We start from the raw sequence: 14614 nt of genomic DNA on the forward strand, positions 1-14614 counted from the left end.
GGGATCTCTTTGTCCATCTCCGTACCTGTTACACAAACCTTAAGCATATTTTAGGTGCTTATCTCCAATCACTCAATATAAGCACGCTACTTATTTTAAGTATTTATGAAGAATTACAAATATGTCCTCAATTTTTTTTGCTGGAATCCGAAGTCATTATCCTTTAGGTGTGTTCTAGGTAAACTCATCAACTATGCATAATAACACACATAAACCACGCATGTCAAAGAGACTCATGAAAAATTTATGTATGAACTAGGTAGGTGATTGAATTGTTGGTATTTATTGCTTTCAATGCTAATCAAAGGTAGTCACACATACAAGCGAGCAATCACAATCGCCACCTAAAAAGATTAATTTTTGTTTATAAAGACCTGAAATGATTACTTACAATATTGTTAGTTGTAGTCTGCAAAACATTTATATGATAATCATTATTACCATGCACCTAAACTTGTACAATTTCATTACTTTCCGTCTTGATGTGTGTTGGAGAGGTATGATTGAGAGTGTCATAATACGAATTTGGGAGCTCCACAATTCACTAAAATCTATAATTCAGATCTAATGGTGGATAAAAAGTAACACAAGTTTACAAATGAAAAGAGAAAAATATGGTGTAATGTGGCACACCTCTTAAACTATTGAATTCAAATTGTAGACTACACAATTTTAAACGAATTGCAGAGCTCCAAATCCCATTTAAACCTGTGATTATCATATAAATGTTTTTTTTATACTAATACAAGATGACCCACAAAGAAGAACGGTACAAAATTTTGAATACTGACACAATGGACAAATGGGCTTAAGGACTAAAATATTTGAATCTTAATAACTAGCGCCCAATAACCATAAAGACCGACAACAAAAGTTTAAAGCCCAAACAAATAGATGAAGGCCCAAACAAACGGATGAATATCAGAAGCGAACTTCCCAGCTCAACATATAGACGATGAGCTAAAAGATGAAATCAACGAAATCCACCCAATCTTCATCAAATCCTATCAAAAGAAGCTACACATTCCAAAAATTATCCTCCATGAAATAATAGCAAGCGGTGATGCACACTTCTATTCGATAAAACCATGCTCGTCGCCAATATGGATTTATGTATAGAGTTGCCGCTATTGCCAATAGTACCATAACATAAGACACCACAAAAGTCACATAGAAAACACCATTGTCCATGAAACCATCATCTTCATCCTCATCAAGAAAGGCATTTGGAGATGGTAATGCAGAAACATTTTCTTTGCAACTTTTAGTCAATGGAGGTCCACAGAGAAAAGGGTTTCCCTCATAACAACTTTCATCAAATGTTATAAATTGGCCTTTCCTATCCGGAAGTGGACCTGACAAATTGTTGTGTGCCACTCTGAAAACTGCTAGAAAGTTCAACTCTGTAAGTTGAGGAGGGATTAGACCAATGAAGTAGTTGTAAGAAAGATCCAAACTCTCAATCTGCTTCAAGTTTGCGAAAGTTGCGGGGATTCGTCCCGTCAGATTGTTGTGTGATAGATTCAGAGATTTGATATTGCTTAAGTTTCCAAACTCAGGTGGGATTTCACCGGAGAATTTGTTGCAAGACAGATCAATTCCGAACATTTCATCGAGGATCTCTCCCGAGTACTTGAGGGGGTTACCCTTTACCATAAACTCCACAACTTCTTTCTTGTAGGACGTAAAATCATATGCCAAATGGTGGTTCTCTCCAGCTTCAAAATTGAAATTACTCAAACAGGGAGGCAGACGACCCGATAAATTATTCGAGGAAAGATCCAAGAAGCTTGATTGGTTTAGACTGCATAAGCCAATGGGAATCTCACCATGGAACTCGTTCGCTCGCAAAAGAAGAACGCCCAAACTTGAGAGATTGCCGATCCAACTTGGAATGATGCCACTGAAGTTGTTATAGCTAAGGTCTACCACCAAAATAGAAGAGTTGTTAAGAAAATCATGTGGTAATCGACCTCGCAGCCTGTTATTATTTAAATGGACATGGCCGAGAGACTGTAACTGGCTGAAGCAAGGTGGTATAGAGTCAGACAAATCATTCTTAGACAGATCCAGAAATTGAAGTCCTTGAATGTTGCAGAAATCCGACGGAATAGTTCCCTTAAAGTAATTATTGGACATTCCGATACCGGATAAATACGAGATGTTTGATAACCATCTTGGAAGCCTGCCAGATAGCAAGTTATTGCTAAAGTCCAATAGTTCCAAAGAGGAAAAGGCTGAGATATTAGGCTGAGGTATCTCTCCTGCAAAGTTGTTGCCATCCAACTCAAGACTCCGTAATGTGGTAGAGTTCAAATCGATAGGCAGTATATGCCCATGCAATCTGTTGTTTGATAGCTTAATATTCTTCAAAGAGGAGCTCTGCTTGTAAGACTGCCATGGTATTCCTCCAGAAAATTGATTGTTAGATAAGTCCAAATATGTTAATGACTCCATCTCACCCAAGCTAGCAGGGATCTCTCCGTGGAAAAAATTTCCAGACATATCTAAGTACTCCACATTTGGAAAAATGACACTTAGATTTGTAGGAATTGGACCTTGTAGCTGGTTGTCAGATATATATATCTCAGAGAGATTTAGATTGGAATGTGATGGCAATAACAATGGGCCCATAAAGTAGTTACCACTCAAAATAAAATCATCTAATGATGTGTTATTCTCAAGCAACCAATTTGGGAACACACCTCCAAACTCACAACCGTATAGATAAATCCTCTCCAAATCATTTTGATAATAGAGGAAATTGGGAAGATGTGGTTTTGATTTCTTGAATAGAGAGCTCCAAAACCTCAATGACCGTAGTCGAAATCTTGGAGTCCAGAATTGGCTATCAAGATCTAGAACAATGTTATCAGCAGAGAAATCCGTAAGATTTGAGAGATTTGCCAATGGCTTTAATGACATCGGGACTTCAATGTCATTACCTCCAAGATGGAGGCTTTCAAGGGAAATGAGATTGGGTATGGGAGTGGAGGCAAGATTTCCATTGAATTGATTGGAAGAGATATCCATATATCGAAGAGATGACAAGTTTCCTAAACATGGTGGGAGTGTCCCTTCAAGTTTATTATAAAAGAGATGAAGCTCTTGCAAGTTCTTCAATTCGCACCAGCCTGCAGATTAAAGAATTCATTCACTTCTTATAATAAAAATTTGAGCCTGCAGATTAAAGAATTCATTCGCTTCTTATAATAAAAATTTTAACATTGTAAATGTTAATTGTGGGAGAAGAAATAAGATTAATTAATTGAGGGAGAAAAATGTGAAATTGATGTATAAAAGAAACAAACCTTGATTAGGCAGGATTCCCTTGAGTCCACAACTTTCCAAACTCAAAACTTTGAGATAAATCAATGATCCAATGCTTCGAAGAAAGTCTGTGCGTAGAATAGAACGATCCAAGTACAATTCTTCTAGCGTGGTCAAATTACCCAACTCTATGCATACACATGTAGGTAGAGCACCAATTTATTAAACATATCAATCTTTAATTAATTACAGAATATATAGGTAACCAAAGATTTGCTTACATACCTTGAGTAGTTGTTGTTCCATTTAAGTAGTTATTTGAAAGATAAAGTGTCCTGAGGTTTGGGATTGACCCTAATGATTGCAGTCGAATGCTTGTAGTGATCTGTTGGTATCCTAGATCAAGAACTTTCAACTTTTTCAAAGTTCTTTTGTCTGCAAAGAAAGAGAAAATGTAAAACTATCAAATTAACATTTAACATTAATTAGAATGTTAGGCAATTATTAACATATTTATTAGAAATTCACTCAAATTAGGATTGCCCAATTTATTAACATATGTAATAAAAGTGCTCTTCCAGCACCCATGCATGGAAAGTATATTGGCTTTCTTTAGGAAAAGCACAATATTTAGTAAGACAGTAACCATTCTCAATTTATACCTTGAACATATTCAAAGCCTTCAATCTGATTCCCACTCATATCTAACTCCTCCAAGTTGTTCAGACCGTCAAATTCTGTCAAGAAAGTGAAGTACTTTTCAATGTATAAATGGTATTCAACAAAAACCAAAAGCCTCCACAATTGTATGCTTTTTGATTAATGGAAACCTATTGAACACGGACCATGGCTATGAATTGTTCCCTTCAATTGATTGTCATACAGAGATAAGACTTTTAAGGAAGAAAGACCACGCAAAAATGATAGGATGCTGTTATTGAACTTGTTAGAGCCCAAGCGAAGCACCTCCAGATTGCTCAACTTTGATGACAATATTTCAGATCCTGCAAGCAATTAGTTATTGTACGCCAAGTTATTTAGTAAACCAAAATAATTAAAGCAAATAACAGAGTAAAAGAAAATCCAATTAATTTCACCAAAAAGGCATTATTGGACCCCAATGCAACAATCTATATTATTGTAAGCCAAGTTATTTAGTAAAAGTGCTCTTCCAGAGCTCATGCATGGAAATAGTATTCACAGCTGAAGAATCATGTAACTAATTGCCTTTCGTTAGAAAAAAAACACGCAGATTTAAAACTTTCAAGGAAGAAAGACCACGCGGAGATGATAGAATGCTGTTATCGAACTCATTATGGCCCATGTTAAGCACCTCTAGATTTCTCAACCTTGCTGACAATATCTCAAATCCTATAAACAAGTAGTTAGTCACAGAAATAAGTTGAATTAATCGAGGGAGAAAAATGTGAAATTGATATATAAAAGAAACAAACCTTGATTAGGCAGGATTCCCTTGAGTCCACATCTCTCAAACTTAAAACTTTGAGAGAAGTCAATGATCCAATGCTTTGGAGAAAGTCTGTGCGTAGAATAGAACCATCCAGGTACAATTCTTCCAGCGTGGTCAAATTACCCAACTCTATGCATACACATGTAGGTAGACCACCAATTTATTAAACATATCAATCTTTAATTAATTAATTACAGAATATATAGGTAACGAAGGATTTGCTCACATACCTTGAGTAGTTGTTGTTCCATTTAAGTAGTTATATGAAAGATAAAGTGTCCTGAGGTTTGGGATTGACCCTAATGATTGCAGTCGAATGCTTGTATTGATCTGTTGGTCTTCTAGATGAAGAACTTTTAACTTGTTCAAAGTTCGTTTGCCTGCAAAGAAAGAGAAAATGGAAAACTATCAAATTAACATTCAACATTAATTAGAATGTTAGGCAATTATTAACATACTAATTAGAAATTCACTCAAATTAGGATTGCCCAATTTATTAACATATGTAATAAAAGTGTTATTGTGCGCCAAGTTATTGGTAAACCAAAATAATTAAAGCAAATAACAGAGTAAAAGAAAATCCAATTAATTTCACCAAAAAGGCATTATTGGACCCCAATGCAACAATCTATATTATTGTACGCCAAGTTATTTAGTAAAAGTGCTCTTCCAGAGCCCATGCATGGAAACAGTACATAAGAATTCACAGATGAAGAATCATGTGACTAATTGCCTTTCGTTAGAAAAAAACACGATATTCAGTAGCCATTCTCAATTAATACCTTGAAGAGATCCAAAGCCTTCAATCTTATTCACGTACATATATAATTCCTCCAAGTTGTTCAGACCGTCGAGTTCTATCAACAAAGTGAAGCACTTTTCAATCTACAAATGATTGACCGAAAACCAGAAGCCTCCACAATAAAAAAGCATATGATTGAATACGCACCATCAGTGTGGATTGTTCCCTTCAATTGGTTATTTCCCAGATATAAAAATTTTAAAGAAGAAAGGCCACGCAGAGATAATAAGATGCTGTTATCGAACTCATTATCATCCAAGTAAAGCACCTCCAGATTTTTCAACCTTGCTGACAATATTTCAAATCCTGTAAACACGTAGTTAGTCACAAAAATACCTTTTGTAGAAATAAAAAATAAAAAAAATGAAACAAAAATTAGAGCACATTCCAAAATAATTAAAGCAAATAACAGAGTAAAAGTGAATCAAACTAATTTCAGCAAATACGCATTTGAGAACCTTCATTCTCAGTACAACCAACTATATTATTGGACCTCAAGTAGAGTTCTTTCAGTTCTTCAAACGGGAGAAACAAAGAGGCATTGATATACAACATCGGCGAGTCCAATCCTCTACTTACGCTTAGGGAGAGTGTAATTACTCGCCCTGTGTCAGGACTACACTCAACCCTTTCCCACGTACAACAGTTAGAAGTCTTCTCACCCTCCAACCAATTTAGCTGATTGAATGAAGGTTTGAGTTGCAAGAGAGCAACTCTCTCTTGCTCCCAACACCCATGGCACCACCCACCATCTATTGATGCCCACATGATTACCAAAATACATATCCACTTTGGTCCCATTTCTTTGTATGATGATCGACCACACATGCTCATCCATTCATTTATACTGATTTGAGGTGCCGAATTATAATTATTATTCATTACTTTAATTTAAGAAGACCATGACTTTGACTTGTGTCCAATAAAAATTAAATACAAGGAGCTTTTTTCTTACTAACTTGTTTGAAAATTTTAATTATACAAATAACATTGTTTTATTTTCCTTTTACCAATATGTCATAATGCGCTAATGCAAATAGAGCATTTAATGTTAAAAACATGAAAAGCGCTAAATGTAATTGATTTTAAATTTAATTTTATTTTATTTTGGCTGATTTTTATTTTTATTAAAATTTATTTAAAATTAATATTATCTTTATGATAAGATTTGTTATTTTACTAAATAAAAATTGCAATAATCAATATTAAATATCAATACTGTTATTTATTTTAGCCGATTTTTTTTTTTTATTTTTGTTAAAATTGTATTGTGGGATAAATGTTGAAATTAGTATTATCTTTGTGATAATGTTTATTGTTTTACTAAATAATAATTATAATTATAAAGTTATAAATGTTAAATATAATCTTTAAAATTTTGCATCTAATAAACTCTTTTTAAAAAATTTAACCTAATTTAATTAAAAAATAATGGTTTAGATATTTTTTATTATTAAAAATAACGAAGTTATGAAAGGAACTGAATAGAAAAATAAAGGCTTTAATTGTCTAAAATTCTTTAATCTTATCTAATTGGTAGTTATTTTCAAATATAAATTCAAGAAATTGATTAATTAAAAAAATATATTTAATTGATTGAAATTAATTTAATTAATATTATTTATAGAGTCCTGTTGAAATGAACCAATCGAGTAGTGTATTATGTCATATTAATGAAAAAAAATTAAAACTATATTATTTTGGCACTTAAAATTTTCAATATTTTAGTACTAAAGAAATTCGTATACAAGTTGTCAATGTTTGGATAAGCTTTTATAAAAGCTTAGTGGACCGGGAAATTTGCAGAGACATTTTCCCTAAAGCTAGAAATGACAATATTTGAAAGATTGTGACGAGAAGGATAACCGATTATCATGGCAGAAGAAAAAAGAGTGCTTTCTGAGAAACTTTTACTTCATCCAAATCATTCTTGACAAAAATTTCTTGATCTCACAAATACTGTTCTTAAATTGTAAAACATTTTTTAACAAGATCCATTGTCAATATTTTTTGTCTGATCGTACTTTATTACGTACTGAAATAATAAAAACATGAACATTTATTACATTATTTCGGTCTCTTATTACATTGTTTCACACTCTTATTACATTATCTCGGTCACCTATTACATTAGTTTCTCAATGAACCAGACTTCTTTTATATTGTCTTTATAGGAGCGTCCAAATTGTCTGTGGCAAGCTAAACTCATTGGAATCAAGCTCAAGGTAGTGAGACAAGTCGAAATCTACTCTCAGTGTCGTCGGAAAATAAAAATTCAGCAAGATCCAAGTCGGGGATTTTCAGACGAATTCGACAGCTGTGCACAGACCTTTATTATGTTGTTTCAGCCTTTATTACATTGTTGCAGACTCTTATTATTTTCATATATATCTAGTTGTCAGGATTATGGATACTTATTGATAAATAGTTGTGTGGAAGTTTAGCATTTTCATTTTTTCATGGTCTTTCTTTGTTTAGCAGCTAATGACTTCCTTCTACACGCCATAGATTTTATCAATGTGTCGTATTGGTTACAATGACTTGGTTGCAGTAAATAAGAATGCATGTTAGTTGGTCTATTCTGGATATGAGAGTGGGACTCTCCTTTGGGTTCAAAGTCCTCGTCTTTTTCTCAATATTTTTGAATGTGCCGTGTTACTGAATCCATTCGGAAAGAGAAAGGCCTAGAAAGTCGTGTGAGGTACAATCCAGAAGCATTTCATCAAAGAATGAAGCATTACAAACAGATAGTCAAAGGAGACAGCGTTCACATGTTCTGGTGGGACGATTTCTATGACAATCACCCAATCCTTGAACAACCCCTTCAATTACTTCATGTAAACCCAACAAGCGAGTAATCCTTTACCTTTACTCATATTCCTCAACCATTTGATGAAAGCCCTTTTAACCCACCACCTTGTCTTTCTCCCTTTGATAATTTGTTGGACAATCTAATGGTTGTCAATCATATTTGTATGCTCCAGATCTGTTGTATGTATTGCACAAATTTGACTTGGTCACACTTATTATTGGTACAAATAATTGTGGAGAACGTAAATATGAAGAAAAATCAGTTGGCTACGAAATCAATCGTCACGACAAAAATAACTACCTTCACCTACTATGTTGTGTTGAATTATAAAAGTAATGCTATATATTAGTCCAAAATAAGACATGAATTTTACCTCCAATTTTATGTGGCAAGTGAAATAGGTAAATAGTCATTGATTACAAATACAAATGTAGGACTTACTTAACATCTAACACTCCATTATTCGAATATCCAAAGCAAAATATCTTAAATTGTGATTTTTTTTAAATTAATTTTTCATAGTGGGTTACAAAATTTTCCACACTGACCTTGCTCAATTTTCCACACTAGGTTCGAGTGTGACAGTCAAAAATGACTTTGAAATTCTCAAACGTACAATTCAGGCTTTGGAAATAGTTCCTCTTTATTATAAATTAGTGTTATTTTTTTCGATTTTTTTTGTTTCTTCGTTCAGATATGAATTGATGGAAATAATCTATCTTCACAAATGTGTTCTTGACTTATAAAGTCATGAATGAAATAGATAGGTCTTAGGCTGTTTCCCACAATATATTGAAAATTAGTTTCTCCATCAATGCCGCGGATAAATATAGATGTTGAAAGGCACATGTGTCTTCTTTACAAGCCATGCATTTTCTTCTTGGTCTTCCTTTGTTTAGCAGCTAATGACTTTGTCAACATGCCATGTTGGTTAAAATGACTTTTCCTTGGGTTTACAGTGCTAGTCTTTTCCCAATCTTTATCAATGTGTCGTGTTGTTTGGTTTTGTCATATTATTTGTTGGACATTCTAATTGTTGTCACTCATATTTGCATTCTCCAGATTTGCTGTATGTATTCCACAAATTTGACTTGGTCACAATTATTGGTATAAATAATTGTGGAGAATGTAAATATAAATAAAAAATGATTGGCTACAAAATCAATCATCACGGCAAAAGAAACTACCTTTATCTGACATGTTTAGTTTAAAATTATCTTGAGTTATAGCTTAACATTTACAATATTCAAAATAAAATATTTTATACTATCAATGGTGTGTTAAAGCATAAGTAGCTCCCAGCTGCTTTCACGGCTACCGCGGTATTTTTTTTACTAGGTGCAGATGCATGATTTTATGTCAAGGTGTGCAAAGGCAACTAAGGGCCGCGAAATTATTTTTGAGTTATTTATTAAGTATACATTTGAAAGTACTAAAAATCAAAAATTTAAAATTAGTGATTGCTAAGTAATAATTGAAATTTAAGTATAAATGTACCAAAAGCTCTACAAAAATAACTCCCTGAAAGCCTAACAAGTGAGAAATCCTTTACTCTTACTCATATTCTTCAACCCTTTGAAGAAAGCCCTTCTAACCCACTACCCTGTCCTTATCCCTTTGATATTGTTTGTTAGATGTTCTAATGGGTGTCGATCATATTTACATGCTCCATATTTATTGTATGTATTCCACAAATTTGACTTGGTCACATTTATTAATGGTACAAATAATTATGGAGAACGTAAATTTGAAGAAACTACAAAATCAGTCCTCATGGCAAAAATAAATACTCTCACCTAATATCTTGTGTTGAATTATAAGAGTAATGCTACATCAATCCAAACTAAGACCTCAATTTTACCTTCAATTTTATGTGACAGGTGAAATAGACATTGATTACAAATACAAAAGTATGACTCACTTAACATCCAACACTTCATTATTTGAATTTATAATTAAAATATATGGTATCCAAAGCAAAATATCTTAAATTGGGATTTTTTTGAAATTAATTTTCCATACTGGGTTACAAAATTTTCCACACCGACTTTACTCAATTTTCCACACTGGGTTCGAGTGTGACGTCCAGAACGACGTTGAAATTCTTAAACTTATAATTCAAGCTTTTGAAATATTTTCTTTTTATTTATTTTAATTTGGTGTTTTTTTTCTTGGTTCACACATCGAGTAATGGAAATGATCTATCTCCACAAATGTAGTTATTAACTTTTAAAGTAATGAATGAAAGAGATAGGTCTTAGGCTTATTGCCCATAATATATTGAAAGTTAGTTGCTCCATCAATGTTGTGGATAGATATAGATGTTGAAAGGCACTTGTATCTTCTTTACAAGCCATGCATTTTCTTCTTGGTCTTCCTTTGTTTAGCAATCAACGATTTTGTCAACATGTCGTGATACTTAAAATGAGTTTTCTTTGGGTTCAAAGTTCTAGTCATTTTCCAACCTTTATCACTGTGTCGTGTTGTTTGGTTTTGTCATATTATTTGTTGGACATTCTAATGGTTGTCACTCATATTTGCATTCTCCAGATTTGTTGTATGTATTCCACAAATTTGACTTGGTCACAATTATTGGTATAAATAATTGTGGAGAATGTAAATATCAAGAAAAAAAAATCATTGACTACAAAATCAATCATCACGACAAAAGAAACTACCTTTACCTAACATGTTTAGTTTAAAATTGTCTTGAGTTATAGCTTAACATGTACGGTATTCAAAATAAAATATTTTATAGTGTTAATGGTGTGTTAAAGCATAAGCAGCTCCTAGATGCTTTCATGCCTACCGCGGTTTTTTTTTACTAAGTGCAGATGCATGATTTTATGTTAAGGTGTGCAAAGGCAACTAAGGGCCTCAAAATTATTTTTGAGTTATTTATTAAGTATACATTTGAAAGTACTAAAACAGTACTAAAAATCAAAAGTTTAAAATTAGTGATTGATAAGTAAAAATTGAAATTTAAGTATAAATGTACCAAAAACTCTATAAAAATAACTCTCTGAAAGCCCAACAAGTGAGAAATCCTTTACTCTTACTCATATTCTTTAACCCTTTGATGAAAGCCCTTCTAACCCATTACCCCGTCTTTATCCCTTTGATATTATTTGTGAGATATTCTAATGGGTGTCGATCATATTTGCGTGCTCCAGATTTATTATATGTATTCCACAAATTTGACTTGGTCACATTTATTATTGGTACAAATAATTGTGGAGAACGTAAATTTGAAGAAACTACAAAATCAATCCTCATGGCAAAAATAACTACCCTCACCCAATATATTGCGTTGAATTATAAGAGTAATGCTACATCAATACAAACTAAGACCTCAATTTTACCATCAATTTTATGTGACAGAAATAGACATTGATTACAAATACAAAAGTATGACTCACTTAACATCCAACACTCCATTATTCGAATTTATAATTAACATATATGGCATCCATAGCAAAATATCTTAAATTGTGATTTTTTAAAATTAATTTTCCATACTGGGTTACAAAATTGTCCACACTGACTTTACTCAATTTTCCACACTGGGTTCGAGTGTGGCGTCCAGAACGATGTTGAAATTCTTAAACTTATAGTTCAGGCTTTGGAAATATTTTCTCTTTATTTATTTTAATTTGGTTTTTTTTTCTTGGTTTACACATGGATTAATGGAAATGATCTATCTCCACAAATGTAGTTATTAACTTTTAAAGTAATGAATGAAAGAGATAGGTCTAAGGCGATTGCCCATAATATATTGAAAATTAGTTGCTCCATCAATGTTGTGGATAAATATAGATGTTGAAAGGCACATGTATCCTCTTTACAAGCCATGCATTTTCTTCTTGGTCTTCCTATGTTTAGCAACCAACGACTTTGTCAACATGCCGTGTGACTTAAAATGACTTTTCTTTGGGTTCAAAGTTCTAGTCATTTTCCAACCTCCATCAATGTGTCGTGTTGTTTGGTTTTGTCATATTATTTGTTGGACAATCTAATGGTTGTCACTCATATTTGCATTCTCCAGATTTGTTGTATGTATTCCACAAATGACTTGGTCACAACTATTGATATAAATAATTGTGGAGAATGTAAATATAAAGAAAAAAATCATTGACTACAAATCAATCATCACGACAAAAGAAACTAGCTTTACCTAACATGTTTAGTTTAAAATTGTCTTGAGTTATAGCTTAACATTTATGGTATTCAAAATAAAATATTTTATAGTGTCAATGGTGTGTTAAAGCATAAGCAGCTCATAGATGCTTTCATGCCTACCGCGGTTTTTTTTTACTAGGTGCAGATGTATGATTTTATGTTAAGGTGTGCAAAGGCAACTAGGGGCCTCAAAATTATTTTTGAGTTATTTATTAAGTATACATTTGAAAGTACTAAAACAGTACTAAAAATCAAAAGTTTAAAATTAGTGATTGATAAGTAATAATTGAAATTTAAGTATAAATGTACCAAAAACTCTATAAAAAAAACTCTCTGAAAGCCCAACAAGTGAGAAATCTTTTACTCTTACTCATATTCTTTAATCCTTTGATGAAAGCCCTTCTAACCCATTACCCCCTCTTTATCCCTTTGATATTATTTGTTAGATATTCTAATGGGTGTCGATCATATTTGCGTGCTCCAGATTTATTGTATGTATTCCACAAATTTGGCTTGGTCACATTTATTATTGGTACAAATAATTGTGAGGAACGTAAATTTGAAGAAACTACAAAATCAATCCTCATGGCAAAAATAACTACCCTCACCTAATATATTGTGTTGAATTATAAGAGTAATGCTACATCCATCCAAACTAAGACCCCAATTTTACCTCCAATTTTATGTGACAAGTGAAATAAATGTTGATTACAAATACAAATGTATGACTCATTTAACATCCAACACTCCTTTATTCGAATTTATAATTAACATATATGGCATCCAAAGCAAAATATCCTAAATTGTGATTCTTTTGAAATTAATTTTCCATACTGGGTTACAAAATTTTCCATACTGACTTTACTCAATTTTCCACACTGGGTTCGAGTGTGACGTCCAGAATGACATTGAAATTCTTAAACTTATAGTTCAGGCTTTGGAAGTATTTTCTCTTTATTTATTTTAATTTGATGTTTTTTTTTCTTGGTTCACACATGGATTAATGGAAATGATCTATCTCCACAAATGTAGTTATTAACTTTTAAAGTAATGAATGAAAGAGATAGGTCTTAGGCTATTGCCCATAATATATTGAAAATTAGTTGCTCCATCAATGTTGTGGATAAATATAGATGTTGAAAGGCACATGGATCTTCTTTACAAGCCATGCATTTTCTTCTTGGTCTTCCTTTGTTTAGCAACCAACGACTTTGTCAACATGCCGTGTTACTTAAAATGACTTTTCTTTGGGTTCAAAGTTCTAGTCATTTTCCAACCTTTATCAATGTGTCGTGTTGTTTGGTTTTGTCATATTATTTGTTGGACATTCTAATTGTTGTCACTCATATTTGCATTCTCCAGATTTGCTGTATGTATTCCACAAATTTGACTTGGTCATAATTATAGGTATAAATAATTGTGGAGAATGTAAATATAAATAAAAAATGATTGGCTACAAAATCAATTATCACGGCAAAAGAAACTACCTTTATCTGACATGTTTAGTTTAAAATTATCTTGAGTTATAGCTTAACATTTACAATATTCAAAATAAAATATTTTATACTGTCAATGGTGTGTTAAAGCATAAGTAGCTCCCAACTGCTTTCACGGTTACCGCGGTTTTTTTTTTACTAGGTGCAGATGCATGATTTTATTTGTTTTTGAGTTATTTATTAATTATACATTTGAAAGTACAAAAAATAACACTAAAAAAAAAAAAGGTTAAAATTGGTGATTGATAAGTTATATTGAAATTTAAGTATAAATGTACCAAAAGCTCTATAAAGATAAATCATATACAAGTTGTCAATGTCTGGATAACGGAGTTGGTAAGACAAATGAGTCATACACAAACAAAGCACCAAATATAAGAAAACCAATTATCATGGCATAAGAAAAATTGGAGTGCCTTCTCAGAAACTTGACACCAACTTTTGTTTCATCCAAATCATTCATGGCAAAAAATTTCTTGAACTCACAAATTCAGTTCTTGACTTCTAAAGTCATGTAAGAAATATGTCTTAGATATTAATGATGTTGATTAATATAAATGTTGAAGAGGCACATGTGTCTTCTT

The 14614-nt window shown here is 32.4% G+C and overlaps 1 protein-coding gene across 1 annotated transcript in view; it reads right to left on the reverse strand.

Moving 5' to 3' along the window:
* Positions 1-717: 717 nt before the first annotated feature.
* The window catches only part of LOC119993506 (receptor-like protein 13), a 51377-nt gene continuing 37480 nt past the window's right edge, over positions 718-14614 (reverse strand). The window contains exons 5-8 of the mRNA XM_038840663.1: positions 3933-4007; positions 3556-3705; positions 3312-3458; positions 718-3134 (exon numbers count right to left, since the gene is read on the reverse strand). Coding sequence (XP_038696591.1) covers positions 1018-3134; positions 3312-3458; positions 3556-3705; positions 3933-4007 — 2489 coding nt within the window. The 3' untranslated portion in view covers positions 718-1017. The remainder of the gene's footprint in view (positions 3135-3311; positions 3459-3555; positions 3706-3932; positions 4008-14614) is intronic.

Source organism: Tripterygium wilfordii, chromosome 23 (genome assembly GCF_013401445.1).
Source record: "Tripterygium wilfordii isolate XIE 37 chromosome 23, ASM1340144v1, whole genome shotgun sequence".
NCBI classification, from domain to species: Eukaryota; Viridiplantae; Streptophyta; class Magnoliopsida; order Celastrales; family Celastraceae; genus Tripterygium; species Tripterygium wilfordii.